Source organism: Cryptococcus neoformans (genome assembly GCF_000091045.1).
Source record: "Cryptococcus neoformans var. neoformans JEC21 chromosome 10 sequence".
In the NCBI taxonomy this organism is placed as follows: Eukaryota; Fungi; Basidiomycota; class Tremellomycetes; order Tremellales; family Cryptococcaceae; genus Cryptococcus; species Cryptococcus deneoformans.
In genome coordinates this window covers 914,922-940,435 of record NC_006679.1, presented here as the reverse complement: position 1 = coordinate 940,435, position 25,514 = coordinate 914,922, and the positions used below count along the sequence as shown (strand labels likewise).

Here is a 25,514-nt window from a genome sequence, read left to right as displayed (position 1 = left end):
GCTCTGCATTCCCGCCTCTGAATCTGGTGAGTTCCCCACTCATCCTAAATACAAGATATCGGCAATAATTTGTTTGTGATGTTGTTGGTCTCGGCAAAAGAGCAAGATAAATGTTCCTGTACCTAACTGAAGAATTACCTCTTAACCCTGCACAGCTGCCTTAGAAAAAGTTCATGAGGCTATGACAAACCCTAGATCCGATCTATGTTATTATGGACGGCAAGACGCAGAGAAGTCTTGGATCATTCATTGCCTTTTGTCTTTTCAAACACGCCCCTCCTTCTTTGATTGGATGATGACGCATCATAAGGTCGCCGCCACAGAAAGATGGAAGTATAAAATGTCGCTCTTGGACTGACCAACTCAACACTAACCTACCCATTGATGTTGACTTTAATTGCAATCGCCTTGTCAGTTACCATAGCGCTTCGAGCAGGGGCTACAGTCTACCCCTTAGTCGAGTCTTGGCACGGTAAAGGATTTTTGTAAGTCCTCCTTCTCTTCTATAATGAACCAATCGCTGACTACGTGTAGTGATGGATTCACGTTTCCAGTCGAAACATATGATAACACCACAAAGTAGGTCTCAATGAGATTCACCTTTATGCTAATTATAGAACAGCGGCGACACATTTTGGGCGACACCCGCCAACACATCTTTACTCTACACTACTTCCACTGGCGCCACCATCCTCAAAGTTGACAATCGCACTTTTGTTCCTTACCCTGAGAAACGATATGCTCCAAGGCTGTTGAGTAAAAGTGCTTATGACCTTGGCACAGTCTGGGTTATGGACGCTGTGCATTTACCGTACGGATGTAGTGTCTGGCCTGCTTTCTGGACTCGTACGTTTACCATCTCATCTCACAGTCAGGAATATAATAAACTACGAAATACATCTGACATGGCACAGAGGGCCCATCATGGCCCGCAGGAGGCGAGATCGACATCATCGAAGGTATAAACCTCCAAGCAACCAACATGATCGCTCTCCACACATCCGGCGCTTCTTCATGCACCATCCCGACCACCTCTCCTTCCCCCTTCTCCGGTACAGTCTCTTACCCAAACTGTGACAATTCGCAGAATTATGGATCGGGATGTACAGTTTACGACAGGAATACAAATTCGTATGGGCGGGAGTTTGCTGAAGCTGGAGGAGGAGTTTATGTGGCCGAGTTTGCAAAGGACGGGATTAGGGTTTGGTTCATGACTGTGAGTCTCTCCTTCTTTCTTTTTCCTCTCCTGAAACAGTCAAAAGCAAAGTTGCTTATGGATATCATAGCGGTCTGCTATACCAACCGCTATTCAAGTCAATGCCACACAGATAGATACATCAACTCTCGGTACGCCCGTCGCTGAATATCCCTCTAGCTCATGCGATATCGCCAACCTGTTCGGTCGTGAGTGACTTTATCCCTTTGTTCAGTAGTTTTATTTTTGGCTGATCACAATATGTAGCTCAAACATTGACAATCAACATTGCGCTGTGCGGAGACTACGCCGGTCTACCTTCCGAGCTGCAAAGAACCTGCCCAGCTTTAGTCGGCGATGCAACATGGTACGCCCTTTTTCCCTTCTTCGACCATACTGAGAAACGACCTACTCACGAAAGTTTGTGGCAAACAGTTATACCACCTATGTAATCAACGATGGCTCAACAACCTATGCTCAAGCGTATTTTGAGATCAATTACGTCAACGTTTACTCATCCAACCCTTCGTCTGTTACTACCATCTCTCCTTCTGGTCCTACCTCCACATCTACTTTGACCTCAACCTCAACCACTGCTAGTGTAAGTAATGATATGACAACAACGATCAGTAAGGGACTAACAGGATGGGAGACATCGGCTGCTGGGACACGTGAGGGTGGAGCGACAAAGGCAGAGCGACAATTGTTGCTGGTTGCGGTAGGGTCGTTAGTGAGCTTGTTTTTATTTTGGTAATATGCTAGTTAGACATGAAAGAACAATTGCATGCCTTTTTGTTCACATATGACGGCTATGGTATCGTTTTTAAGTCTCCCACGGCCATAACTTCAAACAGCGCGCCGCTCCTTCCCATGCAGGAAGCTAAGCTGAAGAGCCACAGTCGTAAATCAGATTTGTCCAAGTCCAAAGACGCATGTATATTAGCTGAAATCGTGACGGAGGGGATGAGAAATGCAATAATGCGAAATGGACAGTCAGACAAGATGGGACTCGCGGAGTTCCAAGCTAAAACGGACGAAGAAATCAAGAATAAGCAGTTTACCCACAGGCCATCCTAGAATGCGATATGACAAGACTATGTCAATGGGGGCTGAAGAGGCACAAAAAAGTACCCACAGTGCATATTCTTCGTTTGATCAGAATTACGTAGCAGGAAAATGTATATATAAGCTTTTGCTGCTTAAGGAACATCACAAAACAGCGTAATTCAGAGGAAGAATGCAAGGCTCATACTAACTTGGGTACCTTGAAGTCGCTGGATCGAAACCAGCCGCTGTTATTTTTTTTTTAGTCATCACGTCAAAGCTCATGGGCGAATCCCAATGCTTACTTTTTTACGAATACGCTTTGCATATATTGCTGCTGTGTAGTCATATAATACACCTTGCATAGTGTATCTCTACCACTTGATCATTAAAAGTGCTAGAAAGAAAACACACTTTAATTCATAACGCACGCTGTCCGCGATGCGCCGTCTTGGATTTAGCATGACGATTTAGTAAGTTATATATCAAGATGCAGTGAGATTGTTGTGTATCTCGAATATCAAAATAGATTCTTTTACAGGCGAAATCCGACAATCCGTGTTTCCTCAACAATCGCCAACCATTTAATTCATCAGTCTTATCATTACGGGCGCTACACGTTGAACCCTCTGAACCACAGCCAACTTCTTGAGACTCGTCTAGCACTTCGTGCTTGGCATTGTTGCAGGATAGAGGGCAACGGCTGCTCGTTATTGGATTGAGAGGTAACGAACGGCTATAACTGGGCGAAGGAGGATTGCTGCTGGGCAAGCACAGGGATGGGATCGTGGACTGTGGAGGATACATTGCGGAATCATGCCCCCACTAGGAAGATCGAGGGGGATGATCATCCGAAGGAAGGTCTGTGCTTCCCCAATAGTTCCAGACTCCAGACTATAGGCCCGAGCAAGTAGAGGCTTCAGGACAGAAGCCGAATATCGCCGGGCCTGGAAAGCAGCGGACAGCGAGATGGCGATTTGTGATTTTAGCAAAGCGTACAAGTATTGTAAGCACAGAGTAAAAGCACGGAAGGCATCAGGCCGAGGGTATGTGCTTAGTGCTTATGCGATGCCAAATTATTTAGCCTTTCAGGAATCAGAACCTCTTCGACATGCAGCCATCTGTGGTACCCTTTATATATCCAGGGGCAGGCTAAACAGCAGGCGAAGCGCTCGTGAGGAGCTATGAAAAGGGGGTAGCATGTCACATGCCACCTCACCTCTGTTAGTTCAGAGCTCGACAAAAAGGCATCTCAACAACCGTCAACAACAAATATTTTGTGTGCTAATGCTTATTAATAGTGGCATTCACGAACAACCTGGACGCTGGCTGACAAAGAACAGTGATGCTGATCGCCCAATTCCGGGAAGGACGCAACAAAATACCGTCGATCAGCAATCAGCAATTTTCTATCTCCCTCTCTGGTTATTGGACCTTTTCCCCTCCACTCCGCTTTCCCAAGAGTCCTTTGCGCCGCAGCACGCATCACCCGCTCTTCAATCTTTGATGCGGCCCAAATATTACGTAGCCAACACAAGCTGCTTATCGTGCCTTTCCGCACGCATCACACATGCAAACGCCATGCAAACATAACACTACACACATCCTCACTTGGAGATGGATAGTCCCTGCCAAGTGATGACAGATGGCAGAAGTCCTGGATGAAATGTCCAGGATGGGACAAAGCAGTGAGTCTCGGCTGGGAAAGGGAGGAGGGTTTTCGTGTACATCCTTCGGCTGGAACGTCCTTCTTCCTAAATATTTGAATGTGATGAACTGTTAACGATACATGTGGACAAAAAGAGGGTCCGGATAAGCCGGTGATTGATGGGTAATGGTTCGACTGGATTGCGAACTGATGCTGACAGAATACTGTGCTGATGGATGATCGTCAGTTATTACAGTAATCCATCCCAAACGTACGTATTCTCCTTATATAAATCGTAACCTTTCTCTCTATCTCCTTTTCCTTCCGCATTTATCCATCTCCTTTCATGGCGGACGCCACTTGCCGTACTAACTATGTGTCACGAATCTCCCACGTCCCAATTTATGGGAGGCATGGTCACAACCTTGGGCACTGTCTTCATCTTCTACCACATCTGGGCATACGATAAAGGCAAATGTCTCTTTTTCACCCGACGGAGCGCGTTTCGCTGGGTGATTGTCTGGATGTTCATCCTCTCTATGATTTTGGTACGTATGTCTCGAGCCTTGACAAAATGAAAGCTAATTAATTTACCAGTTTGAAGTTTGGAACGTTATTCTCATCTATGTCAAGTACAAAGAGTGGTATATGGAGGTCTCAACCACCGAAACCCATACTGAGATCGTCCCGGTACCCTTTACGCTTTGGTCAGATTCACGACAACAGCTCGTCAGAAACGCTTACCAACTCCTTGCCATCGCATGGGTTCTTGTCCTCTCCATCCACTCTGAAGAAACACTCTATTGGGCATATTTGATTGGAGCTATCCGAGGGAAAGACACCGGGACCTGGTACAAAAGTCCGCATTTCAAGATCTGGGTCTTTGTTTGTCTGCTTTGCGCCGGTGTTATGCCGGGTGTAGCCAATATCGAGACCGACGACCTGACAAAGATGGAGGATAACATCTTCCTCGCTGGATCCATCTCCGCCTTCATCCTCTTTATCGGCAGTGTCTGGCTCCTCATTGTCTTCCCTCGTTTTATCAAGGAATCAGTAAGTTTTTTAAATAGGAATCCCAACCCTTATGAAGATTGGAATGACTCACGAGAAAAGTTTAGCGACGCCAAGGTGCCAATCAAGATGTACTCGCCCGCCTCCAGTACTTTAAAGAACTCAACATCGTCCGCACCCTCTTCCGATTCCTGTACTGTGTCGCCATCTTCACCCTCGCCATTGACGGCCGCACGGCATCCAAGCACGTCAACTCTCACCCATTCTGGCTTGACTTGTTTTACATCTGCGGTCTTTTTTCCGTCTTTGCGTCCAACTCTCTCTCGCTCATGATCCTCCTTCCTCGAAACATGGCACATGAAGCCGGGTACGTTCCCGCGAACCAAGTGTTTGTTCGACAAACCCGCCGCTGTCTTCCCCTACACAATATCCCGCATACGGGTGGCAAAGCCCAGCTTTTCGGCACATCCACCGTCAATTCCTCGGCCGGCGGGAAATTCGCACCATACTCTTCTTCTTCTTCCTCTCCTTCTTCAGAGGGTGTTAAACAGGGTACCCGCCTTGACCGGATGGTTTATAGTTCTTCCCCTCTACGCGATAACGGATCTCGACGAGGATCCAAACCGTGGGATGTCCTGGGCGAGAGACTTAATCTCGATGCGACTGATATAGAGGATATCGAGGTTGGTATCGCTATGGATGCGGATCCGAGGAGGGTGCAGAGAGAAAGGGAGGAAGAGGAGAGAAAGGTGGGAGAGACGAGTAAGTTGAGTCAGATGACGACGGATAGCGATAAGCCGTTTGCGAGGACAAAGGGTGAAAGACTGTTGACAGAGGGCGAGATGGTGAATGAACCTACTAGCCTTGTGAGTAACAACAGTTTTTCCCTAATAACCCTTTTCCTTGGGGAACAGTTGTTGACGGTCAGTTTCCGTGGGGTGGTGGGGGGATTCCCAGCTTGATCACTTTCGCTCCCCTGCAGACTTTGCAAACCCGCCAAGACCGCGGGATCTCAATATCCTTATTGTCACGGATACAGTCGAAGTTGAAGAGAAGAGTTGAAAAGTGTTTGGTTCTTTTTTTGTCTGTTTCTGCTCCTGCGCCCACCCCTTGCTTTCGGATATATAGATTTATCATTGTTGGTCCGGTAAAAAGGGTTTCGTTGTCTTGTCGGGGTTGTTCTCCAAAAGTGAGACATTATAGCATCAGTTGTCAAGCCTCCTTTTTGCTGTTTACATCAGTGTATGGATATCTATACACATGTATACCTATACGCCCATCGCATCTTGTATCTAATAATTCTCTCTATACGCCTCTTAACCACCCCCATCCTCTCTGTATATAAATATACAAGTCGAACACCGCCTCGTATCGCTGCAGAACCAGCCTTTTTTTTAAAGACCCTTGTTAAAGTAAATAGGTCCCTCATACGCCTTGAACCGATTCTCCAACTTTGCGGGAGACGTAGAAGCCCTCTGGGGGAAGTAGGCGATCGCCGGGGGCAGGAATACGCCCAAGGAGAGACCGATGAGGGTGAGCTGGGTGAGGCTCGAAGCGAGTTTACCACGGGGGCCGGAGAATGCACCCTTGTTGGTGAGGAGGGTCATGACCATTGGGGGGATGATAAGTATGGGACTATACTAAACGTCAGCGCGGGCCATGGAGGATGAAAGGAAGGAAAGGAAAGGAAAGGAAAAGAGAGGAGGTTTAACGGACATGTTGGTGAGAACTCTACTGGCGGCACTCTGCATGACAGCCATCTGGCCAGCTTTTGCGCTTTTCCCCAAATCCTGCTTTTGCTCATACCCCTCAACAGGGTCATGCGTAACCTTGAACACTTCCACACCGTCGCGCATTTCTTTCCATCGGATACAGGAGATATTGACGACACCGGCGCTGGCGACGGAGGCAAAGGGGACGAGCTTGGCGAGGAGGTCCTTGGTGGTGGGGGAGACGCGGAGGCGGGGGACGAGGCGGGTGAGGGAGACGGCGAGGACGACGGAGGTGAATGTGGCGGCGACGTACGCTAAAAGTGAGATTGATTTGGATTAGCATGGGGTCATCCGGGGACGGGACGTACCAGTGCCGATTTCCTGAGGGGTCATCTCGATAGACTTGTTGGCGTTGCTAAAGTTGACCTAGATAACTGTTTGAGAAGGGCGTTTAAAAATGCAACGAGAGGCTCACAGCAACGTTAAGAGTCTGGTTGGCCCATTGCCAGAAGATGATACTCTTCAAACTGGGGTTGGGCATGAGCATACCCGCCTGTTCTTACATCAGTCACTCGTATGGAGTGCTCGATTGATTGATTAATCTCACGCATATTCTGGTCGAGTGTCAGTACGATTTAGATCTAGAATCTACACATCCAGGTGGAGACACTTACATCAAGTTGGTAGGTACAAAGGCTGACATCCTGAAAGGCAAGGGCACTGGCCTGCCAGTATCGGGGTGTATTGATGAATTGACCACTTGGATTTCGTCAACATTCGGGCGTCCGGGCTTATCATGCTGACTTACGCTGCTTGGCATGGTCATAAGCCGCCTTTTGTTCCCTGGTCACCCACGTCCCGGCTTTACCATTCTCCTTGATCTGGGATTCGAAACGGGTGACATCCCTCTGAGCTTGCTGGAGCTTTGCAGACGAGGCGAGGAGGGTGAGGGGAGAGGTTGTAGAGTAAAAGTATGCGAGACGACCGCCTGTTGGCGGTGGGATGTGGTTAGTATTTGCGGTTCAGAGGCGAGTGGATGGGCGGATGCGATGGACTGACCGTAGGTGCCGAGGTCGAAGCGAGGTTTAGCTACGTCGGGTCAGTGCCGTCTCCGCCGGACAGCTCTGCATGCTTACAGATGTCGTAGAGGCCAGCGCTGTCGCTCATTGCAGCGGTGTTTTCAGCAGATGTGGAAAGAGGAGATGGTGAAAATAATGCGCGAGTGAAAAATGGCTGTTATCTAAGCGCTTTTTGCGTCGCCGGTCTTACATACAATCCACACAAAAATGGGGCTCTCCCAGTCGTCCCAGAATCCGGCGCCCGCCCCCCCCGCCCCCGCGCCGTCCCTCCCCGCCCACGCCCCGCTCGCCAGCCAGGGCATCCTCTCCCTCTTCCTCCCCACCCCGCCGCCCCTCCTCACCCACGACCACATCCCCCCCACACTCGCCGACATCATCCGCATCACCGCCTATCTCGTCCACCTCGGCCTCCCCCTCGAGCTCGCACTCCGGATACTAGACGAGGCGCGGTACTGGGCCGGGTGCAGGCGGGAGAGCAAGAAGGAGGTGATGGTGTACTCCACACGCGAAGGCGGGTATGTCAAGCGCGGGGCCGAGTGGTCTACCGGCCAGGAGGACGAGGTGCCGCGGGGCGCGATGGCGAGCGGTGGCGGGCTGGACGGCGGAAAGGGAAAAGTGTGGTACCTTGTGTCGAGCCCGATTGGATGTTTCGGTGATCCCACGCATACAAGAGCGGGACATGGAGAACGAAGGGCGTGGGTGAAGCAAGTCGTGATCGAGACGTTTTCAAAGGATCAAGGATGGTCAAACTATGCCCAGCATTATGGTCAGTCCCGGTATTCGCTCAGTGTGCTTGTCACTCACCAAACGTAGGCACCTACAACAGCTCGTACTCCTGGTTCGAAGTATCCCTCCTTAGAGGAGACAAGGAAGTCCCGGGCTCTCGCCACATTGTCCAGCACAACGTCCACGGTCAGTCAAAGATTACAAGACCTTATCCGTCCAGAGCTAACACTACTTTCATGCTCTCGCAGCCGGGCAATACTGTAAATACCACACCAACACTCTCACAATCGAGCATCCTGCGCTCCAATTAGCCCAGCAAGGCGACCGGATCGTACTTTGGGTACGAGCACTTTACCCCGGGTGGAGCAACTGGATACGGTAAGTCTTTAACTTTTCAAACTCTCTTGCCTTCCCAAGCTCCGCCCGATCTGCTCCCAGGGATTGGAATTGACCTGCTGACTCCTGACTCTTCGACTCCTTATCGTCTTGTCCTTGGACAAAAAAAAATCGCACCATCCAGGGAAGGCGCCATCACCGTGTTCAGTGCTCCATTCCCCCAGGCCTGATGACTGGCTCGATCGATCACCCTGCTTGATTACCTTGGCTTTGTACTCTACGTATCCCTTGTTGTTTGTCAGTGTTGTAAAGTATAGCTGCATACGTCTCTGCACCTTGTTGCATATCACTCATAATGCATGGAGCAGTGTAGAATCGACAAATAATAGTTCCATGGCGCGACTGATTTCAAAAAAATCCCATTCTCTCCTAGTCAGAACCACCTCTCGAGACACACTCTTCTAGTCGCTTCAACAAACCATGAAGACGAGTCGGACCCTAGCTCAAAGGCTCTGCTGGTCATAATCAAACCCTCCCAGACGACCTAAGCACCCAAAGTCTAAACCCTGGTCCAAAACCACACACAATACCTGTACTCCTTTCTCACGACTCTCACACGTCTCTGCTACTTGCTGCTGGCCTGTGAGAGCTGAGGACAAGACGTCAGGAAAGGAAATGAAAAAATAAAATGGGTTCACGCTACATCGTCATAGACTTTGGTCTAGTACTAGATCATCTGTTTTATCGCTGTTTATGTTATCATTCTTCTTGTCGAGAGGGAGAAGAGAAGGAGGAGCAGGACCATGCGCACGGACCTCGGGCGAATGCGTTTCTCTCGAATATATGAATAACTCTTTTCCCCATTTGTATCTTGTTTTCTTTCATCCACCTCTTTTTCTTTCTCCATAATCCTCTTTCCATCCATAGTCCCCACTCCACTTTCTTTTTCCTTTTCACTCTTTGACGCTCCAAGAGTTCCTCTCTCACCCTAAACGTACCCTGTATCCCACTCCACTTGTCCAGATAAACGGATCAACCAACCCTATAGTCACTCCTTCAGTACTTGCCACCCTTCTTGTCCTTACCCGTCCAACATGTCCTCTCTCTCAAACATCTCAGACAATGTCCCCACCCAAATCCCGATCACCGAACAAACCTCTCTTTCCGGTACTGATACGAGTCTGAACAATGTACCTTGTATCACGCTTGAACGACCACAAAAAGGCCTAGATGGTCAAAAGTCGGATGATAATGAGGCGAGAGCTGAAAGCAAAGGTGCTCAGGGTGGCGAGGTAAGTTTGCTTTTTTTGAAGACGGTTCATTGTTGCTAATGAGGTGTGATTTTAAAAAAAAAAAGTCTTTGGGAAATGCCCTATCGACTGATTATTCCCAACACAAGCCAGGTGTTCATCATGATTCAACAGGTCGAGTAAAGGCGCAGGACGCCAACACTGCTCCCAAGCATGATACGCACCTCGCCAAAGAAAACTCTTTCCCGCAAGTCCTCTTTTTTTTCCGGTAACCGACAAACAAGGGTCCATGCTGATACCCTTTCGTTGACAGAACTCTTCATCCAGCGCCTTTTAACCCCAGTCCTTTTCAGCACCATACAAATCCTTTTGTCTTTGTCCCCCCTCTCCCATATCTTGGAGCCCTAGGCCAAATTGCTTTACCACCTTCTGGCTCATATCCACAAAGGCCGCTGACCGCTGGCGGATCCAGTGAGTTGATGTGGAACCATCAGTTTAACAATGGTCATCCATACCAGGATCAAGGCCACAGTCATTTTGAGGGGCCGGACAGCTTGAAGAGGCCTTACAGTGCCCCATCGGAGGGTAATTTGAAGAGGGCGAACAAGAAGATGAGGGGAGTTGATGAGGCAAGCGGTGGATATTCTTCGGGAGCCGATCGGGTGCATGGTTATTTGGCTCGAGAGTTTGACCCAAGCATCTTGAAGGAGCACCCAGAGAACGGTGCTGAGCACATTACAAAGTCAAACTACTTTCATCCGGCCCTTGGAAAAGCAAAAGGAACACAAACTTCTGCTCGTAACAACATTCAGGATCCCTCGGATATAGCCGTACCTGCTGTCGCCAAAATCCCAGCAAACGATGGCATCTCTACTGCTACTACTTGTCGCCCAAACCGACACAGCTTTAATACTTGGTTTCAATACATGCCTTCAGGACATATACTAGCCAACAAGCATACCACTCCCCATGGCCCGAACGACTCTGGAAGCATCGCAAAGGCCGTCATCGCTGGACGTTCGTTTGATATCCGGCATCCACCTGTCCTTCGGTCGACGGCCAACAGCCATATCGCCATGCCAACTTCCGATGACAGCTATACGGCCAACAGTTCCGACTATGCGGGTATGTCGCTTGTGACTCCATCAATCCGCAACTTGATTTATCAGCCCGATCCCTCTATGCACCTGAACAAGGATACTGGCAGCGGCTCTCCTTCGCAGGCTTATGGATACCCTCCTCTGTACACCCAGCACCTACCACCTTGGCTAAACACCCCTGGATCGACTCAGCAATTTGCCTTTGGATCCCGCCTTGGAACGTCGCCTACACCTGGTCAGGACGTATTGGATAATGAACTTTTCAACGCCAAGGAGAGACCGCAAACTGTCCCGGCCTCGAGTAATCTTATGCCCTTTGGTTCCTCATCAAGTACAAACTTGCCTTCAGCATTCGATAGACGCATGTCTTTTCCCTTTATCTCTCAGCCACCAATCAGCCCCTACTTGGACGCCGATGCCCAACAACTCCCTCTATTGCTCCGCTCACTGGATACCAGCGTGGCCACGACGACGACTATCTCGGCAACGGCCCCCGCCTCTGTTTTGGAAGACAATGACGATGGGCATCCTCTCTCTTCGAGAACTATCCATCCCACTTCATGGATTACGGACGACCTGTATCAGTTTACGAGCCAAGGCCAGAAGAAGACTGACCTGACAAGAAATCCCGAGAAGAAGACCAAGGCAGAGACGTCCACTTTTTGTTCGTGCCCTGTGATGCATGCTCCCAAAGCGGGAGAGATTGGAGGTGGGAAATATCATATGTGTTCAACCAGAGTAAGCGCCAAAAGGGCAAAAGTACAGGGGCATACCATGTGCTCATACTGTGTGGGTCCATCTTGATTGTTCAGTGTTTGTATACAAGAGGCTAAACAGATAGGGGTTAGATTGGCCGTGACGGGCATGTTGAGGAATACGTTTCTGATCGTATGACCGCTGGCAATCCCGACAAGCTCTGCCTGCTGTACATCATGTATAGGGAAGCCAAGGACAAGAACAGCTCAAAACCTGGAGACAATAATCGCTGGCAAAAGTTTTGGGAGCTTCATCGCGGTGAATTGGTTAACGAAGCACAAGCAGAAGCTCTTTTGAAAAAGTACAAGGATAACCCTGTAAAGCATGGCGAAGGTACCGATACCTCTGGCAGCTCTGCAGAACCCGAGTTTCCTCCCGACCGCTCTACCGTTTCCTCCCTTCATCCATCGTCTGCGTCCACAGCTCGCACCACCACCACCACAACAACCCTATCGAGCGTCATGCCTTTCAAGAGTACACACTATATCGTCGACGAAAACAACAAGCTCGGTCAGCAAACATTAGTGGGCGATAACTATATTGGCGGCTTGGTGGAAGAATACAACGTCGATGTGGATGAACCGGCGAGAGTCGAAAAGACCCTTGGCGGGCATAGTCTCCTGAAAGGAGATATGGAAGAATATGAAGGTTTGAGTCGCGAGGGCAGGTTTAGTCTGACTCCTGACTCTCTCTATTCGCCAGGAGGGGATGACACCTCGTCTGATGAAGGATGGGGTGCGGATGATAGTCTTTTTGAACCTAGGTATGGGGGATCGCTTCTCATTTGTGAGCAACTTTGAGAACGACCAATGCCTCCAGTCTCCAATACACACGCAAATTGTTCAAAAGTTGTTTTTAACGTGTGATAGGGTACGTGTTTTCGGTCTTTTGGTTTTTCGTTCTACTCGTTTGTTGTCTCTTGTATTCTTTTGTACATCTTGTTCTTGACCTACATGTATGTTCGCTATCCTCTTACTGTCCGCCATATTACAGTTTGCGACGGCGACACACGAAAGTAATGTTCCTAGGCTTACAAGGCCTTTTTATGAGTATGCAGCACTTTGAGATAACGATGGTTTAAAGATAAATATGATAGTTATTCCTAGTTCATGCATTTTCTTGTTTCAATTCAACAGTCAAGAAGTTATCTTCTTTGTGGGGTAGTTTGTAACGGTACAGATAAATAATTACATGATTATAGTCCATTCCAAAATTATTTACGACAAGAGATACAGGGCCTAATATATCATATTATTCAAGATATATGGTACAGATACGAGACCATTATGAAGATTTTCCCCCTTGCATTCCAACCTTTTACTCCCTCCTAGACGGAAAGTCACCTGGCATTGAATTGCTTGGCGTTTGCGTTTTCCGTGAAGAAGCTTATCTGCGTCTCCCTATAATTATCCTCGATGACGGTAACGTTGCCACTCTTCAAGCTAAGCATGTTCTTGCTATAGGAGGTGACATCGTGCCTAGGCCAATAGGTTTCGTTTGAGTAGGGGTCGCGGCAGCCGCATTCACCGTTGGGGTTGTGGTAGTAGGCAAAGTTGAGCCTGTGATTGTTTCTCTTGTCAGCCAGCTTTTGACTCCCGGGCCACGAGAGAAGAGAGGGAAGGGAGAGAAGAGAAGATTAACTTACCAGTAGTTCATTATTGTGTCTGAGAGTCGTGCGTCGGCTTCGGTGTAGTTTGCACTGGACCCTGTCTTCCCAGAAAGTCCGGGCCTGGCACCACCCAAGACGTAGATTACTTCTGAACCATGGTGCGCTATTTGGGGATTCAGTGATCAGCATGAGCTCATGTCTCTTCAAGGAGTGGGAGAAGGGGCGCGACTCCGACAGAGAGAAAAGAAGGGATAGAAGAGGAGATATAGAAAGAGAGAACGTACATCCAAGATATGGCGGAGCCCCCGGCGTATACTGCTCAAATAGATAAGTCCAAGTCTGGGTATTCCCATGCTTGTTTGATTCTCGTAAAAAGAATCGCCTGGGTGCCTGGAATTGGGCATCACCGTAGATGGCGGCAAACTGCTTGAATGAGGGGTCGAGGCCGAATGTCTCATTACCCGTGTCGAATGGTCTGTGATTCAAATCAGCTCCCAGCTGGCAGAAAGTGGGTGGGCGAGTGGGCGAGTGGGAAGGAATGGAAAAAATTTTGGGAAAGGGGACTTACGATCCGAGGGAAGGCACATTAGGGTATAGAGCAAGAACTTTTTCCAGCGTCTCCTTAGTTGGGTCAACCGGTTCGCCGAGGGCTATGATACCAAGACCGTAAAGAGTACTGTTGATCGTAGTGGGAACAAAGTTTGTGCCTCTGTTCAAAAACAGGTACTATTTGTTAGCCAAGTTTTGCTCCGATCACACTTGTCGTGAAGGGATAGATAGGCTTGATAGGAAAAAATTAAATTGGGAAACTTACTCGTCCTTGTTGTTACCGGTGATGAAGGGCTTTTTGGCAAAATGGCCTTCAGAAATGAGAGTATGAGGAGAACCAGGGATAAGTTTTCCGTCAATGGTTGGGCCTAATGGAAACAATTAGACTGATATCCCGCCTTTGACTTTGATGACGGCTCACCGAAGATAAATCTGCAATCAACTATATTAGCACAAGCCTAACGAACATGTATACCGCTTCCCCCTAATCCAAACTTACCCAGCTGAAAACTGAGCCTGACTCTGCACTGTCAACTGTCCTTTCAACAAGTTCTGCGCAGGCATCTCTTTTAAACACTGGAACTGCGTGACGTTCTTTTCAGAAGGAGTTGTGCAGTTGGTAACATCCAAGAGAGAGACGTAGGCGCTTTCCCATGTAGTATTGGTAGGTCCTAAAGGGACTGTAGATTGGGCTCCACTCTCCATGATCTGTCCAACGTTCATGTTTAGTACTAGTTCTGGTTTTACCGTTTAGAGGTGGTTGAAAAGGACGGGGTGGACTTACAGCGCCGCTGAAGAGGGTAGTGCTTTGGTTCAAGAAAAGTAGAGAGATGGAGATAGCACCAGCAGATTCTCCAAAGACAGTCACCTGTTATTATTTTTTTTGAAAGGAATTAGCTACGACATAAAGTATAGTCAAGAGAGGCTTTACCTTCTCGGGGTTACCTCCAAAGGCCCAAATGTTCTCTTGTACCCAAGTAAGACCTTTAATGATATCTTTTAAACCCAAATTGGCAGCATGGTTCTCCGCAAATCCTGACCCGGTGCTTACCGGGGAAATCAACCCATCAGCTCTTAATCGTTCGGACATAAAGAAGAGAAAAAGCTCACCCCCATCCGAAAGCACCTAGACGGTAGTTGAGAGCGACGTAGATGAATGGCTTATCCTGCAATTATTTGTAAGTATGCAAAGCCACTGTGCAGCAAAGGCTTACAGTGTGTTGAGCGTAATTAAGAATGGCTGTGCCAGGGTACATATTGTTAGATCCCCCGGTGAACGACCCTCCGTACCTGAGTTACGTTCAGCTTTCGCCCAAAATCGAACATCGGATAATAAGGAGACACATACACCCAGACCATGACAGGGAGCCAGTTATTCGTAGCATTCGACCCAGCAGGAGCGTATACATTGAGGTACAAGCAATCCTCCGAGATGGTCAAGTTGTTTGTGGAGTTGTCCTGCATACATGCAGGAGGAGGGGTGGTAGCTTGGAATGTGCTCGAGTTGTAGATGTACGACTGGGGAGGAGAGAACCTTAAATCACCGACGGCTATTTTTTTTTTAGGTTAAAGTTAAAAAGTTTATCTTCTTGAGAATTAAACCTGTGGAAAGTTACGTACGAGGGCGGGCAAAGGGAATGCCCAGATACACATCTTGCCCGACATCTGGCATCCTGGTGCCCGTGAGCGTAATAGGTTTGCCATCAGAGGTATCAGGGTAGATCGATACAGTCGGAGGAGCCGCATTCTCCACATTGTTATGACGGGAAAGGATAGTCTCGTGACCGCCCGAGGTACTGGGTGTGTTTGAAGCACTTGCTGCACTGTTTGCGCTGGATTGAACAGCTGAAGATGCAGCAGCAGGAACACTACTTTCTGCGCTCAAGGCAGCAATCGAAGCAGACTGTGCGACAGACCCAGCACTAGAGGTCGCTTGGCGTGGGGGCTGGAGTGGGGATGCGTCTGCGACGAAGGGCAAAAGTAGGGGAAAGATATTGAACCAGCGCATGGTTGGTAATGAATGTGGTGCGATGGAAAGGTGGCGTAGAGATCATTTAGGATGCCCCACTTTTTATAGGACAGCTGAACATCATCTGGGCAAATGTCGTATGACGGGAAGCATAAGCGCCAAATAATCATCCCGCCGGCCATCGTTCCATCCACCACTTTTTTCGGCTTTCGGCAAGGCGGCAATTAGGCACATCTATTACGTGTTTGTTGTTGTTATTTATCGATTATTCGGCCATGCCCACCGTTGTACTTAACATGGAAATGGCGTTGGGCATCGAGCAAATGCAATCTGATAGCCAGATCTGTAGACATACACGGCGTTCTGTTTCTGACATAATTTTATTTGTTGATGTCAATTAATTAATGATTTCTACGCCAAAATGATCAAATAAAGGCAACGGTTGGAAATTTGGTAGTCTCGAGTTTGTAACTAGACACTAACAAGAGAGCAATGTTAAAATTGGGGCTGTGAAGAGGCTTCGTGGTTTCTTGTCAGTCACAAAGTACCATGATATCGGGTTGACTAGCAAAGATTTTGAACTTTGAGAACAGGTTATGCTTGTAAACAGGCGACACTTCTGTCGCTGTTCTGTTCCCGATCAAATGTAGTTGTGTGTATGTATATATTTAGCGCCAAATTTGATTGTATTATCTTCTTCTTCAAACCAGATCAGTGACGCTTTGTACGGATTCTCTGAAACGGTATTGCCTGCATAAACTCTTGAATGTAATCATGATCACATCCTTGAAGAAGTGTCATCATCTTGTGCATCTGGCAAAGTCATCCCAAGCTTTAAAGGCTTGTCTGTCTCTTTCCTCCTTCAATACAAACTTGAGGCTATTGGCTAACACGTGTCGAACCCCCTCATCGAGCACATAATGAGGAGCATTATTTTTTTTTGTGACAAGGAGTTTCGAGGAAAAAGGAAGGGAAACAGCCAGCAGGTGCGATTTGAGCCAGATTTGAGCGCGCTTATGGGCAACTTAACTTGTAATTATTAATTGATTATTAACCTGCGTTTAGGAGGTTATCAATTCTATAATCTGACTGACGTTCCGCACTGATACGTAACAACCACGTGACCTGTCAACATTGCCTGGATTTACTTTCGCGAACGAAATTCGCGGTATACATCGATCGATTAGAGAATATAGTCCCACTTGAAAATGAGCAAACTCCCGGGGGTAAAGCATAAAGTCATTGGCCTCGTATCCGGCGGCAAAGACTCGTGTTTTAATCTCATGCACTGTGTCGCTAACGGCCATGAGATTGTTGCTCTTGCTACGTTAACCCCTGAGCCTGGCATCGGTGAGTTTTCTTCCCTTCCCCAACAGAGTCCCTTTTGTTTCCATAGTCCACAAGCCAATTAACGGTTGTAAGCAACTAGATGAGCTCGACTCGCACTTGTACCAATCTGTGGGGACCCATCTGCTCCCGCTCCTTGCCGAATCCATGTCCCTGCCCTTATACACCAAGGTCATCCGGGGGAAAGCCATCTCCCAAGGCGCCGAATACGGTTCCCGCCTCCGCCTGGGCGCGGGCACTGGCCAAAAAGGCGATGAGACCGAGGACCTCACATGCTTGTTGTCCGACGTTCTGGAGGCACACCCGGAAGCGACGGCGTTATCGTCCGGTGCGATCTTATCGACGTATCAGCGCTTACGGATCGAGCATGTCTGTGGCCGGCTGGGTCTCACGAGTTTGAGTTTCTTGTGGCAGAGTGAGCAGTCGCGTTTGCTTGATCGGATGCTGGGCAGCGGGGTGGAAGCTGTGATTATGAAAGTTGCCGGGGTGGGCTTGGGGGTCGGGGTGGTAGGCAAGCAGTTGGGGCAGATTAGGCCATTGTTGGCGAAGCTTGAGGCGCAGTACGGTTCACATCCGGCCGGAGAGGGGGGTGAGTATGAGACCCTCACGCTGTCGACCCCGCTATTCTCGCATCGGCTAAAGTTGGTCAAGACGGAGACGGTAGTGACGGATCCGGAACCGTATACTGTTGCGTACCTCAAAGTGGAAGAGGCGGTATTGGAACCAAAGGAAGGGTGGGTGAAGCCTACAGTGGAGGAGTTGAGGGGGATGTTGGGGCTGGATGAGGAAGGGGAAGAGCAGGTGGGGGTGGAAGGCCTGGACGAGGAGGGGAAAGAGAGATTGGAAGAGTTGGGCGAGAGGGAGATGGAAGACGTACGGAAAGAGGGAGGCGGGGTGGAGCTGGTGGAATGGAGTGCAGGAGGCGTGGGCGTGGGCGGGGGAGAGGTGCAGTTTGTGAAAAAGAAGAGGTGGTTCACCGCCAGCGTGCAAGGCGTTAGCCTCTCCTCTGAAGATGTAGGCCAAGAACTTGAAAAATGCTTCAAAGCTATTTCCTGTAAGTCCTCCTCCATCAGCCAGTTCCATCCCTTTTTGGCTAAAACCGCGCCCAGCCAAACTGCAATCGGAAAACCTCTCCCTCCCCCTCCACTCGACTCACATTACCCTCCTCCTCTCCTCCATGTCTCTCTTCCTCCCCGCGAACGAAAAGTACAAGACGTATTTCGGTACGAGCCCTCCCTCCCGCGCGACTGTTGCTGTGCCCCTTTCGTCTGGGAGGGTGCGCGTAGAGGTCATCGGGTTTGACGATACCCCTCTTCCCACGCCATCTTCTTCCGATGGCGAAGGGAGAGGTTCGATAGGAAATCGGTCAGCGCTCCACGTACAAGGATTGAGTTACTGGGCGCCGGCCAACATCGGCCCATACTCCCAAGCTGTCCTTGTCGCCTCCCGCCTTCATCTCGCCGGCCAAATCCCACTTATCCCCGCGTCCCTCACTCTGCCGCTCGCACCGGCCTTACCGAAATCGCCGTACCCGCATCAGGCGACGCTGGCGTTACAGCATGTAGGGAGGATAGTGCAAGCGCTGAAGAGTCGGAATGCGACAGGCGGTGGGTGGGAAGGGTGGGTGGAAGGTGCGGTGGGGTGGTGGGCGAAGAGTGGGGATGGGGAGAGCGGGGAAGGGGTACAGGTTACGAGAGATGCATGGAGAATATGGACTCGGCGTGTAAGTGTTCAGTGTGTAACTTTTGCAGCAGTCTAATGGAAGCTGAGAAAACAACAACAACAACAGAATGGAGGGGAGCGTGCGCCGATAGCGTTTGTTCAGGCGAAAGAGTTGCCCAAGGGAGCGTTGGTAGAGTATCAAGTGAATTTGCATACCGGACGACGGGACTATACTACCCAGGCCGCGAAAGAAGATGAAGGAGATGATGAGGAGGAGCTTGAGCCTGTGTACGAGAGTGGGAAGGGACAAGGGGTATGGTGGGAAAGCTGTCATACGAGTGGGAAAGTACAGCGAGGAAGTCGGGGCTTGGTTTTTGTGAAAAGTGGGTCCAGGCGAAGAAGAAAGATGAACTGACAAGCGGCGCAGATGTCGATGCATTCGCCAGCCTCTCCCAGCATAGAGAATCCGATCGCAAACTGGGGTGTTTACTCTCCAAAGCAGTGTCTATTCGCGTCTACCACCTGGCCCATCTCGATCCCGCTAGACGTAAGTCCAGAACTCTGGAACCGGTTTTTTTCCCGCGCGCTTTTTCATTCTTCTTTTTCGAGGGGCCGTTTTTTGGGCTGACATTCCCCATGCGCAGTTTCGTCGGTGGTACCGTCACTGGGCGGTGTCTGCACGCTGGTTCCTGTGTTCTCGGTGCATGACCGGGACGGGGAGAGCGTGCAAGTTGCGCTGGAGGTGTTTGGGGAGTAGCAGTAGTATAATGGTGCATGCATGCGTGGTGTGGCAGCTGAGATGGTGGGCTTTTTGGGGTCTTTTTGTTTTTGAGACTGTCCCTGAAGACGCGTCGCGTGGCCTTTGCTCGCTGTTCGTCGGTGGCCAGATCTGGGTCTGATTGTTTCTTCCCTACTGTGTTCTCCATCTACCATACTGCTTTCTACTCCCCCGCTCCCACCACACTCATTCCCCCCACGCACGGACACTGTCCTCGCTGGCCGAGCGCAGTCCTGCTTTACCCACAGTCCTTCCACCGTCCACTCCTTTCACCGGCTTCCCTGCCCTTCGGCTGTCCCGTCAGCACCATCTCTGGAACACTCAGTCAGCCATCCCAGTACATACCAGAGCGCTCCCTGCATCTACTCCAGAGCCCACTCCATTATTCAAACCCAATAACATCCCGCAGACATGTGCTGTGAGGCTGATTGGAAGCGAGAGGTCGTCCCCGACCACAAGGTGAGTCTATCTGGACAGGCTTCCATAGAGCGTCGCTGATCGCTGCCTAGTTCGATTTCATCAATGTGAAGGAATTCCACAAGGGCGACATATGGACGAGGATCAAGTGGGTTGTTGTGTTTTGACAAAATACCAGAGCTGACTCTGTGCTCAGGTACATCCTTCGATATGTTTTCCTGTTAAAATCGGTCGCGGTCTATGCTTTGGACATCTTTACTGCGGTAACTATGGTCTCTTCCGATCACGTATGTCCTTTCATCAACATCTCAACCATAGCTGATGAGTATACGTGCACAGTGGACAAATGCCATCACCTCTAAATGCGACAGCGATTGTGTGGTGGATGTTCAGTTCAAGATTGCCAAATGGGTGTTTGTCGGGTGCATCATCTTTTCCTTCCTTCTACTTGGATACGAAACATACAAGGCGAAAAAAGTCATCGATTCTAGAGATATATCGTATGCTTTTACCAATTTGTTGGCGAATGACTATTATTCTTTCCGTGAGTCAACCGGAAACAGATGAATATCGCAAAACTGTCAAGCTGATCAGTGTTAAAGGATCATATGACAATTTTTGTCTCTTTTGTCAAATTGAATCATCGTCAAAGAAAAAGGATGACCTGGCATTCTTCATCTTTTTCACGTTCAAGGGTAAATTCTTCTTATACATCAGTCGCCAACCTGGCTAACACTGTCCAGGCTGGAAACGGTTACTCCTTGCCGACGGGCCCCGTCAATCCATCAACGCTATCCTTCTCTACTCTTTCGCCGCCGCCAACAATTTCCAAACGTCAGACATCCCGGCTTACTGGGACAACTCTCTCGTCACCGCCCTCCTTCTCTTCTCCATGATCTTCACCGTCCTCGTCTTTGCCGGCTCTCTCCTCCTCCTCATCGTCGCTGCCGTCACCTACATTCCCCTTCTTTGCTACATCCAAGGCAATTTGAAAGAATACGTTTGTCACAAGATAGATAAACGGATAGCAGAGTTGATCAAGAAGAAGCAGAGGCAGAGGATTGCAAGAGCTGCTGCGATTGACAAGAAGCGGGCAATGGCTGGTGGTGTGGCCGGCGCAAGCATGGGGCGGAGGACATCAAAGGACGGATCTGATTTGGACGATTATGGGTATGGAAGAACGCCTCAGCCGACGTTACCCCAAGTCTCACTCGATGACGATGATTATCAAGATGATATCAAGTTGCGAGCCAAGATCAAAGCTGAGAAAGCGGGCATGAATTTCCCTTCTTCCACCCCGGGCCCAAACGAGTACCCGCCCGCTCCCCCCGCTATGGGAGGAGAGTATGGAGTCTATCAGGACTACGGAAGTTCAACGAATTTGGTAGGCAACGCGGCTCCCTTGGGGATCTCCTACCCTCCCTCGGTGGTCACCCCGGGACCCAGCGGTGGTCCGGTCCCATCACATTCAAATTCAATGTCTTCCTTGCCTTCTTTACCATCCTATTCTTCAGTGAACGTCAATGCCGAGATTCGACAACAGCAAGCACCACCGCCCTTACCCCATTCAAGCTCCTTACGGTCGATCAATAGGTATAACCCCGGTGGACAGGGTCAGCCCTCTGGTAGGCTGTCACCGTACGATCGGCATGATCAGTACGATTCGTATGATTCGTATACGCAAGACTATTTTTCGCATCCTCTGACTGTACAACCTCCTCTTCCATCAGCATCCCAGCCCCAGCCCCAGTTATACTCTACTTCTTCTTCTTCTACATCCCAACCCTACACCGTTAGCTCCTATCAGCTCCCGTCCCAGCCTCGGGTAGGAAATGAACAGGGAAGCATGATGGCCGGCGGGTATCAAGGATACATCCCCTCCCCCACGCCTGGGTATACGACTCGGGATCAGTACCTGTACGATACGGGTAGTAGTGCGTACGGAGGATATGGCGGCAGATAGCACATACACACATAGCACGCACACGAACAAGAGGAGGAACGTAACGCTATGTGATTCTGTTGTTGAGTAAGAGGAGATGGGAAGAGAGGGTTCGGTTCGTCAGACGCGAATTTTTTAATGGTTTTTTTCTTCTTCCTTCACACGTAACGAAAATAATGACTAGTGTCTTTTTATATTTACGAATGGATCAGAGATGTATGTATGATGGGGTGGTAATTACAAAAGGAACACAAAAAAAAGGACTTGTGCAGACATGGCAGGAATAGTTTGCGGTAGTATCATGGCTTCAGTGTATTACCACATATCGATGATTACATACCGTGCATGATTTACAGCCGTTTACACAACATACCAAAGAAGAAGAAAAAAAACGTGTCTTTGGGGGAAATGATTACAATGGCCGTCGTTTAAATCAAACATCGGCTTCTCTAGACAACATTTGACAACATTAACATTAGCAACACCAAGCAACCCAACGGCAGACCCCCACGAGAAAAGAGCAATTTTAAATTGGACCTGAAACAAGTCCTCACCAACTTGCATTCCCAAGCAGGCTATCCACCACTTTTGATCGCTTTCTAGGCGGTTCATCAGCTTCGTCTTCTTCATCGGAGACGTAGCCTTCCTCTGCCTCGCCTACGTGCATAGGGACCGGAGGTGGAGAAGACGGTTGTTTGGCCGAGTCGTCGGTGTATTGAGGTCGAGGTTGGGGAGAATGTTCGGGCTTTGGAGAGGATGGGACGACTGGAGGGACGACGGTGGTCTCGGCCTGGATGGCGGGATCACCTTTTCGGCGGAGAAGGTGGAAATGGCGTCTGACCACAAAAGTGTTAAGCCCGCTTTACACCATATTACGTTCAAATTCACAGAAGAAAAAAAAAAAAAAGGCCACTTACTCTTCATCGACGGTGAGCCACTGTGCTTCTTCGGGGGGGATCACCACATGAGTAGCGCGCTCGACCTTGATTTCATCCTTTTGGCCTGCAGGAGCTGTGTCCTCACTCTTGCCCTCGCCAACGGCAGACGGTGGCGTAGGAAGTACTGTCGGAGGAGGGATCGGCCAGCCTAGTCTACTGGAAAGATAGGTCACTATGCTGTCGGCATCGCCCAGGAGAGATACCTTTAGACAAGGACAAAAGTTAATAACTACCGAGAGGTGAAGATTAGGCGGAAAAGAAAAAACACTTACGTCTGGTTGTACATGGTACACGGGAGTGAGATTGATGAATATTTGTGGTACAGAATGCGGTATGTGTGCTGAAAAAAGTTTGTTTAGTTTCGCATTTTCGCATTTTAGTCTCTGCTAATAGCAAAAAAAGAAACAGAAAAAAACTCACTGAGTACTTCGCTCACTGGCGCCACCTTCAAACTGGTACCTATAACAACAAGCAAGTCCACCTCTTCGCGATCTTTAAATAGACATTCATCAAACTCTGAATCGAGTGCCTGGCCGAAAAAGGTTATATCTGGCTGTATGATTATGTTGGCCGGAGCATGTCACTTCATCGCAGATTATTCTACTCACCTTGATGATACCGGGTTCACCTCCTCCCCATTCATCTGCACTCTCATCATCGTCATCGTCGTCGCCATCATCCCACTCATCCGCTTTACCCTTCCCTTTAGTCCTCGCTTTCAACTTTTTCAACTTTTCTCTATAGGCTCTTCTTGCCTCTCGCTCAGCAGCACATATTTCACGGCAAGTGCCGCAGTACGGAATTTGCTGGGACATTATGTACGGTTCTATAGTCCGACCTGGCACTCGTTGTTTACAACGCTAGCGATAGCAGTAATCAGCAAGCAAAGAATTACGATTTCAATGAAAGTTGAGCTTACAAGGCAAGAAGCAGTCTTGAAGGAACCGTGACACTGCAAAACTCTCTCCACGCCTGCCAAGCTTTCTAAAGTATCTATGTTTTGTGTATAGTTCCTCAAAAGCTGTGAGAAGTAAGAATGCCAAATTCAAGGACGTATCAATATATAAACTTACAACACCTCGATCTTCTAACATCTTGATCCATCTATGACAAGGGCTGGGGACAAAGTTACTGGGATAGATTTGCTTGGCGAAGGAGCTATCCAAGCAATGTCAATGATATATACAATGTTAGCTACAAATGGCACACACTAGAAAACCTCTGGCTTTTCTCTAAAGTATCTGATGTCAAACATCTGTTGCGGGTCGTCCAGCTCATATTTTCCCTCTTCCTGTAGCTGGGCGTACAGACCGGTACTTGAACGAAAGTCGGGTATACCGCAAGAAGTCGAGATTCCTGCCCCAGAGAGCACAATGATCTTCTTAGACTTGGCTAGTAAGGAGACAGCATCATCTAAAGACGAGATGTCTCGAAGACGTTCACGTCTGCGCAAAATTCTGGAAAGGGCAACTTTGGCAAAGGGGAGTAATTGAATATCGGGAATTTCGGGAGACCGAAGAGAAAGCGGCTGCTCGGCCATGAGTTTGCCCTTTGACTGAAATCACGAAACGACGGCGACCTACAGGAACAAGACCAAAACCTAATAACAATTTTCGAAGCGATCGCATCTCACCGTCCTCTGTTAACGTTAGATAGCTTCTCAAGAAATTTACGATGCCATTCTCTTTGAGCTGGCGGGTATATTGATCCATCTCTTCATCAGTGTATCCATTCTCCGCTACAGGCAGCATTTGTCAGCACCGCCAATGTAGCATATCTGTATGGGTTACAAACACCCTGAGAGGTGTCCTATTGGAAACACATGAGGAGCCAAACCGACCTTCTTCAACTAATTTATCATATTCTCCATCAGACAAATTATCGCGTTCTTGATCGGAATCGTATTCCTCGGAGTCTATCTGATACGTGTCTCCGGGCCTGATCTCTTGTGCTGGTGGCAGAGGAACTTCTTCACTCAGGCTATATTGCGACAGATCTGGCTGTGACATTAAGCCAACGGGTTCGAGGTAGCGGGAATGTCGAGATATATGCCAATAGAAAGCTAAAGGCCGTCGGAATAATGGATGAAGCGAGAGTAAAGCGAAACGAACTGCAAAGCTAGATTCAAAACCACGAATAATCCAGGCACAGTGTAATCTTGCTAACATGAAATTACGTAAGGGGCCGCCTTGTACCGCTGGTAGTAGCTGGTACTGCTAATGATTTGATATGTATATTCAAAGAGAAATTGGCCAAGAATTTCTAATGCATACAATCAAACTCGCTTATGATTTGCGCAACTTTTGTCTGTAGGATGCACACATTCGATACGCTACATCGTTGGACAATTGGTTCCCAAAATAAAGCTGCAGGTTAATAACGTGACGCGATTGACTTGCGTGGACATCGACGCGGCAGGTAAACAATTCCAATCTTCGCTGCTTTC

General features: G+C 48.9%; 10 protein-coding genes and 1 non-coding gene across 12 annotated transcripts; 7 read left to right on the top strand and 4 right to left on the bottom strand.

Moving 5' to 3' along the window:
* Positions 1-76: 76 nt before the first annotated feature.
* On the top strand, positions 77-2,029 carry CNJ03020 (conserved hypothetical protein). The gene is made up of 8 exons (XM_567580.2): positions 77-485; positions 535-579; positions 623-846; positions 915-1,216; positions 1,287-1,404; positions 1,463-1,562; positions 1,631-1,796; positions 1,848-2,029. The coding sequence occupies exons 1-8, from the start codon at positions 385-387 to the stop codon at positions 1,947-1,949; spliced, it is 1,158 nt and encodes a 385-aa protein (XP_567580.1). The 5' UTR covers positions 77-384; the 3' UTR covers positions 1,950-2,029.
* A 381-nt stretch (positions 2,030-2,410) lies between these two features.
* Positions 2,411-2,493, top strand: CNJ03010. Its single transcript has one exon. It is a non-coding gene; the product is annotated as a tRNA-Met (tRNA).
* Positions 2,494-3,521: 1,028 nt separating this feature from the next.
* On the bottom strand, positions 3,522-5,845 carry CNJ03005 (hypothetical protein). The gene is made up of 4 exons (XM_024658785.1): positions 4,993-5,845; positions 4,632-4,915; positions 4,163-4,582; positions 3,522-4,116 (listed from the first exon to the last, which is right to left on the bottom strand). Exons 1-3 carry the CDS (start codon positions 5,255-5,257, stop codon positions 4,511-4,513), a joined length of 621 nt encoding a protein of 206 aa, XP_024514464.1. The 5' UTR covers positions 5,258-5,845; the 3' UTR covers positions 3,522-4,116; positions 4,163-4,510.
* CNJ03000 (hypothetical protein) lies at positions 4,237-6,113 on the top strand. The gene is made up of 4 exons (XM_567579.1): positions 4,237-4,435; positions 4,485-4,940; positions 5,006-5,764; positions 5,856-6,113. Exons 1-4 carry the CDS (start codon positions 4,262-4,264, stop codon positions 5,958-5,960), a joined length of 1,494 nt encoding a protein of 497 aa, XP_567579.1. The 5' UTR covers positions 4,237-4,261; the 3' UTR covers positions 5,961-6,113.
* On the bottom strand, positions 6,105-7,844 carry CNJ02990 (mitochondrion protein, putative). The gene is made up of 9 exons (XM_567578.2): positions 7,747-7,844; positions 7,670-7,699; positions 7,419-7,598; positions 7,285-7,369; positions 7,218-7,224; positions 7,086-7,163; positions 6,979-7,036; positions 6,615-6,924; positions 6,105-6,533 (listed from the first exon to the last, which is right to left on the bottom strand). Exons 1-9 carry the CDS (start codon positions 7,775-7,777, stop codon positions 6,293-6,295), a joined length of 1,020 nt encoding a protein of 339 aa, XP_567578.1. The 5' UTR covers positions 7,778-7,844; the 3' UTR covers positions 6,105-6,292.
* Positions 7,845-7,959: 115 nt separating this feature from the next.
* CNJ02985 (hypothetical protein) lies at positions 7,960-9,579 on the top strand. 2 transcript variants are annotated; one of them, XM_024658783.1, is made up of 5 exons: positions 7,960-8,455; positions 8,503-8,601; positions 8,664-8,793; positions 8,936-9,062; positions 9,120-9,579. In XM_024658783.1, the coding sequence occupies exons 1-4, from the start codon at positions 8,179-8,181 to the stop codon at positions 8,979-8,981; spliced, it is 552 nt and encodes a 183-aa protein (XP_024514462.1). In that variant the 5' UTR covers positions 7,960-8,178; the 3' UTR covers positions 8,982-9,062; positions 9,120-9,579. The 2 variants fall into 2 exon arrangements, with proteins under 2 accessions (XP_024514462.1, XP_024514463.1); XM_024658784.1 differs by lacking the exon at positions 9,120-9,579 and having other exon boundaries at positions 8,936-9,093.
* Positions 9,580-9,617: 38 nt separating this feature from the next.
* CNJ02980 (expressed protein) lies at positions 9,618-12,914 on the top strand. The gene is made up of 4 exons (XM_024657994.1): positions 9,618-10,043; positions 10,109-10,248; positions 10,315-11,890; positions 11,950-12,914. The coding sequence occupies exons 1-4, from the start codon at positions 9,846-9,848 to the stop codon at positions 12,655-12,657; spliced, it is 2,622 nt and encodes an 873-aa protein (XP_024513689.1). The 5' UTR covers positions 9,618-9,845; the 3' UTR covers positions 12,658-12,914.
* A 41-nt stretch (positions 12,915-12,955) lies between these two features.
* CNJ02970 (conserved hypothetical protein) lies at positions 12,956-16,103 on the bottom strand. Its single transcript, XM_567576.2, has 13 exons — positions 15,636-16,103; positions 15,364-15,565; positions 15,230-15,305; positions 15,126-15,181; positions 14,947-15,061; positions 14,800-14,883; positions 14,515-14,723; positions 14,437-14,447; positions 14,281-14,383; positions 14,035-14,175; positions 13,751-13,941; positions 13,503-13,629; positions 12,956-13,416 (listed from the first exon to the last, which is right to left on the bottom strand). The coding sequence occupies exons 1-13, from the start codon at positions 16,021-16,023 to the stop codon at positions 13,197-13,199; spliced, it is 1,923 nt and encodes a 640-aa protein (XP_567576.1). The 5' UTR covers positions 16,024-16,103; the 3' UTR covers positions 12,956-13,196.
* A 1,018-nt stretch (positions 16,104-17,121) lies between these two features.
* On the top strand, positions 17,122-19,770 carry CNJ02960 (cytoplasm protein, putative). Its single transcript, XM_024657993.1, has 6 exons — positions 17,122-17,334; positions 17,414-18,385; positions 18,441-19,054; positions 19,121-19,376; positions 19,421-19,540; positions 19,638-19,770. Exons 1-6 carry the CDS (start codon positions 17,193-17,195, stop codon positions 19,748-19,750), a joined length of 2,217 nt encoding a protein of 738 aa, XP_024513688.1. The 5' UTR covers positions 17,122-17,192; the 3' UTR covers positions 19,751-19,770.
* Positions 19,771-19,922: 152 nt separating this feature from the next.
* Positions 19,923-22,361, top strand: CNJ02950 (vacuole protein, putative). The gene is made up of 6 exons (XM_567574.2): positions 19,923-20,230; positions 20,281-20,336; positions 20,385-20,475; positions 20,528-20,732; positions 20,791-20,883; positions 20,932-22,361. The coding sequence occupies exons 1-6, from the start codon at positions 20,183-20,185 to the stop codon at positions 22,149-22,151; spliced, it is 1,713 nt and encodes a 570-aa protein (XP_567574.1). The 5' UTR covers positions 19,923-20,182; the 3' UTR covers positions 22,152-22,361.
* A 103-nt stretch (positions 22,362-22,464) lies between these two features.
* CNJ02940 (histone deacetylase, putative) lies at positions 22,465-25,138 on the bottom strand. The gene is made up of 10 exons (XM_567573.1): positions 24,909-25,138; positions 24,652-24,806; positions 24,280-24,596; positions 24,142-24,226; positions 23,988-24,089; positions 23,677-23,928; positions 23,489-23,621; positions 23,341-23,408; positions 23,048-23,271; positions 22,465-22,966 (listed from the first exon to the last, which is right to left on the bottom strand). The coding sequence occupies exons 1-10, from the start codon at positions 25,075-25,077 to the stop codon at positions 22,681-22,683; spliced, it is 1,791 nt and encodes a 596-aa protein (XP_567573.1). The 5' UTR covers positions 25,078-25,138; the 3' UTR covers positions 22,465-22,680.
* Between the last annotated feature and the right edge of the window lie 376 nt (positions 25,139-25,514).

Bases quoted from the DNA above. Each gene is read 5' to 3' on its own strand.
- CNJ03020 (XM_567580.2), top strand. From the start codon at position 385: ATGTTGACTTTAATTGCAATCGCCTTGTCAGTTACCATAGCGCTTCGA. The intron at 1,405-1,462 runs GTGAGTGACTTT...CACAATATGTAG, and splicing joins TATCGCCAACCTGTTCGGTC to CTCAAACATTGACAATCAAC. The intron at 1,563-1,630 runs GTACGCCCTTTT...TGTGGCAAACAG, and splicing joins TTAGTCGGCGATGCAACATG to TTATACCACCTATGTAATCA.
- CNJ03000 (XM_567579.1), top strand. From the start codon at position 4,262: ATGTGTCACGAATCTCCCACGTCCCAATTTATGGGAGGCATGGTCACA. The intron at 4,941-5,005 runs GTAAGTTTTTTA...AGAAAAGTTTAG, and splicing joins CTCGTTTTATCAAGGAATCA to CGACGCCAAGGTGCCAATCA. The intron at 5,765-5,855 runs GTGAGTAACAAC...GGGGATTCCCAG, and splicing joins TGAATGAACCTACTAGCCTT to CTTGATCACTTTCGCTCCCC.
- CNJ03005 (XM_024658785.1), bottom strand. From the start codon at position 5,257: ATGTGCCATGTTTCGAGGAAGGAGGATCATGAGCGAGAGAGAGTTGGA. The intron at 4,916-4,992 runs GTGAGTCATTCC...AAACGAGGGAAG, and splicing joins GGCGTCGCTAAACTTTTCTC to ACAATGAGGAGCCAGACACT. The intron at 4,583-4,631 runs GTAAGCGTTTCT...CAAAGCGTAAAG, and splicing joins CATGCGATGGCAAGGAGTTG to GGTACCGGGACGATCTCAGT.
- CNJ02990 (XM_567578.2), bottom strand. From the start codon at position 7,777: ATGAGCGACAGCGCTGGCCTCTACGACATCT. The intron at 7,599-7,669 runs GTCAGTCCATCG...CACCGCCAACAG, and splicing joins CTTCGACCTCGGCACCTACG to GCGGTCGTCTCGCATACTTT. The intron at 6,534-6,614 runs GTCCGTTAAACC...CGTTTAGTATAG, and splicing joins AGTAGAGTTCTCACCAACAT to TCCCATACTTATCATCCCCC.
- CNJ02985 (XM_024658783.1), top strand. From the start codon at position 8,179: ATGGTGTACTCCACACGCGAAGGCGGGTATGTCAAGCGCGGGGCCGAG. The intron at 8,602-8,663 runs GTCAGTCAAAGA...ATGCTCTCGCAG, and splicing joins TGTCCAGCACAACGTCCACG to CCGGGCAATACTGTAAATAC. The intron at 8,794-8,935 runs GTAAGTCTTTAA...CGCACCATCCAG, and splicing joins GGGTGGAGCAACTGGATACG to GGAAGGCGCCATCACCGTGT.
- CNJ02980 (XM_024657994.1), top strand. From the start codon at position 9,846: ATGTCCTCTCTCTCAAACATCTCAGACAATGTCCCCACCCAAATCCCG. The intron at 10,249-10,314 runs GCAAGTCCTCTT...TTTCGTTGACAG, and splicing joins GCCAAAGAAAACTCTTTCCC to AACTCTTCATCCAGCGCCTT. The intron at 11,891-11,949 runs GTGGGTCCATCT...GATAGGGGTTAG, and splicing joins ATACCATGTGCTCATACTGT to ATTGGCCGTGACGGGCATGT.
- CNJ02970 (XM_567576.2), bottom strand. From the start codon at position 16,023: ATGCGCTGGTTCAATATCTTTCCCCTACTTTTGCCCTTCGTCGCAGAC. The intron at 15,566-15,635 runs GTACGTAACTTT...AAAAAAAAATAG, and splicing joins CATTCCCTTTGCCCGCCCTC to CCGTCGGTGATTTAAGGTTC. The intron at 15,306-15,363 runs GTATGTGTCTCC...AACGTAACTCAG, and splicing joins CTCCCTGTCATGGTCTGGGT to GTACGGAGGGTCGTTCACCG.
- CNJ02960 (XM_024657993.1), top strand. From the start codon at position 17,193: ATGAGCAAACTCCCGGGGGTAAAGCATAAAGTCATTGGCCTCGTATCC. The intron at 17,335-17,413 runs GTGAGTTTTCTT...GTAAGCAACTAG, and splicing joins AACCCCTGAGCCTGGCATCG to ATGAGCTCGACTCGCACTTG. The intron at 19,377-19,420 runs GTGGGTCCAGGC...CAAGCGGCGCAG, and splicing joins GGGCTTGGTTTTTGTGAAAA to ATGTCGATGCATTCGCCAGC.
- CNJ02950 (XM_567574.2), top strand. From the start codon at position 20,183: ATGTGCTGTGAGGCTGATTGGAAGCGAGAGGTCGTCCCCGACCACAAG. The intron at 20,231-20,280 runs GTGAGTCTATCT...ATCGCTGCCTAG, and splicing joins AGGTCGTCCCCGACCACAAG to TTCGATTTCATCAATGTGAA. The intron at 20,476-20,527 runs GTATGTCCTTTC...ATACGTGCACAG, and splicing joins CTATGGTCTCTTCCGATCAC to TGGACAAATGCCATCACCTC.
- CNJ02940 (XM_567573.1), bottom strand. From the start codon at position 25,077: ATGTCACAGCCAGATCTGTCGCAATATAGCCTGAGTGAAGAAGTTCCT. The intron at 23,929-23,987 runs GTAAGCTCAACT...TGCTATCGCTAG, and splicing joins TCAAGACTGCTTCTTGCCTT to CGTTGTAAACAACGAGTGCC. The intron at 23,622-23,676 runs GTGAGTAGAATA...ATAATCATACAG, and splicing joins GTGAACCCGGTATCATCAAG to CCAGATATAACCTTTTTCGG.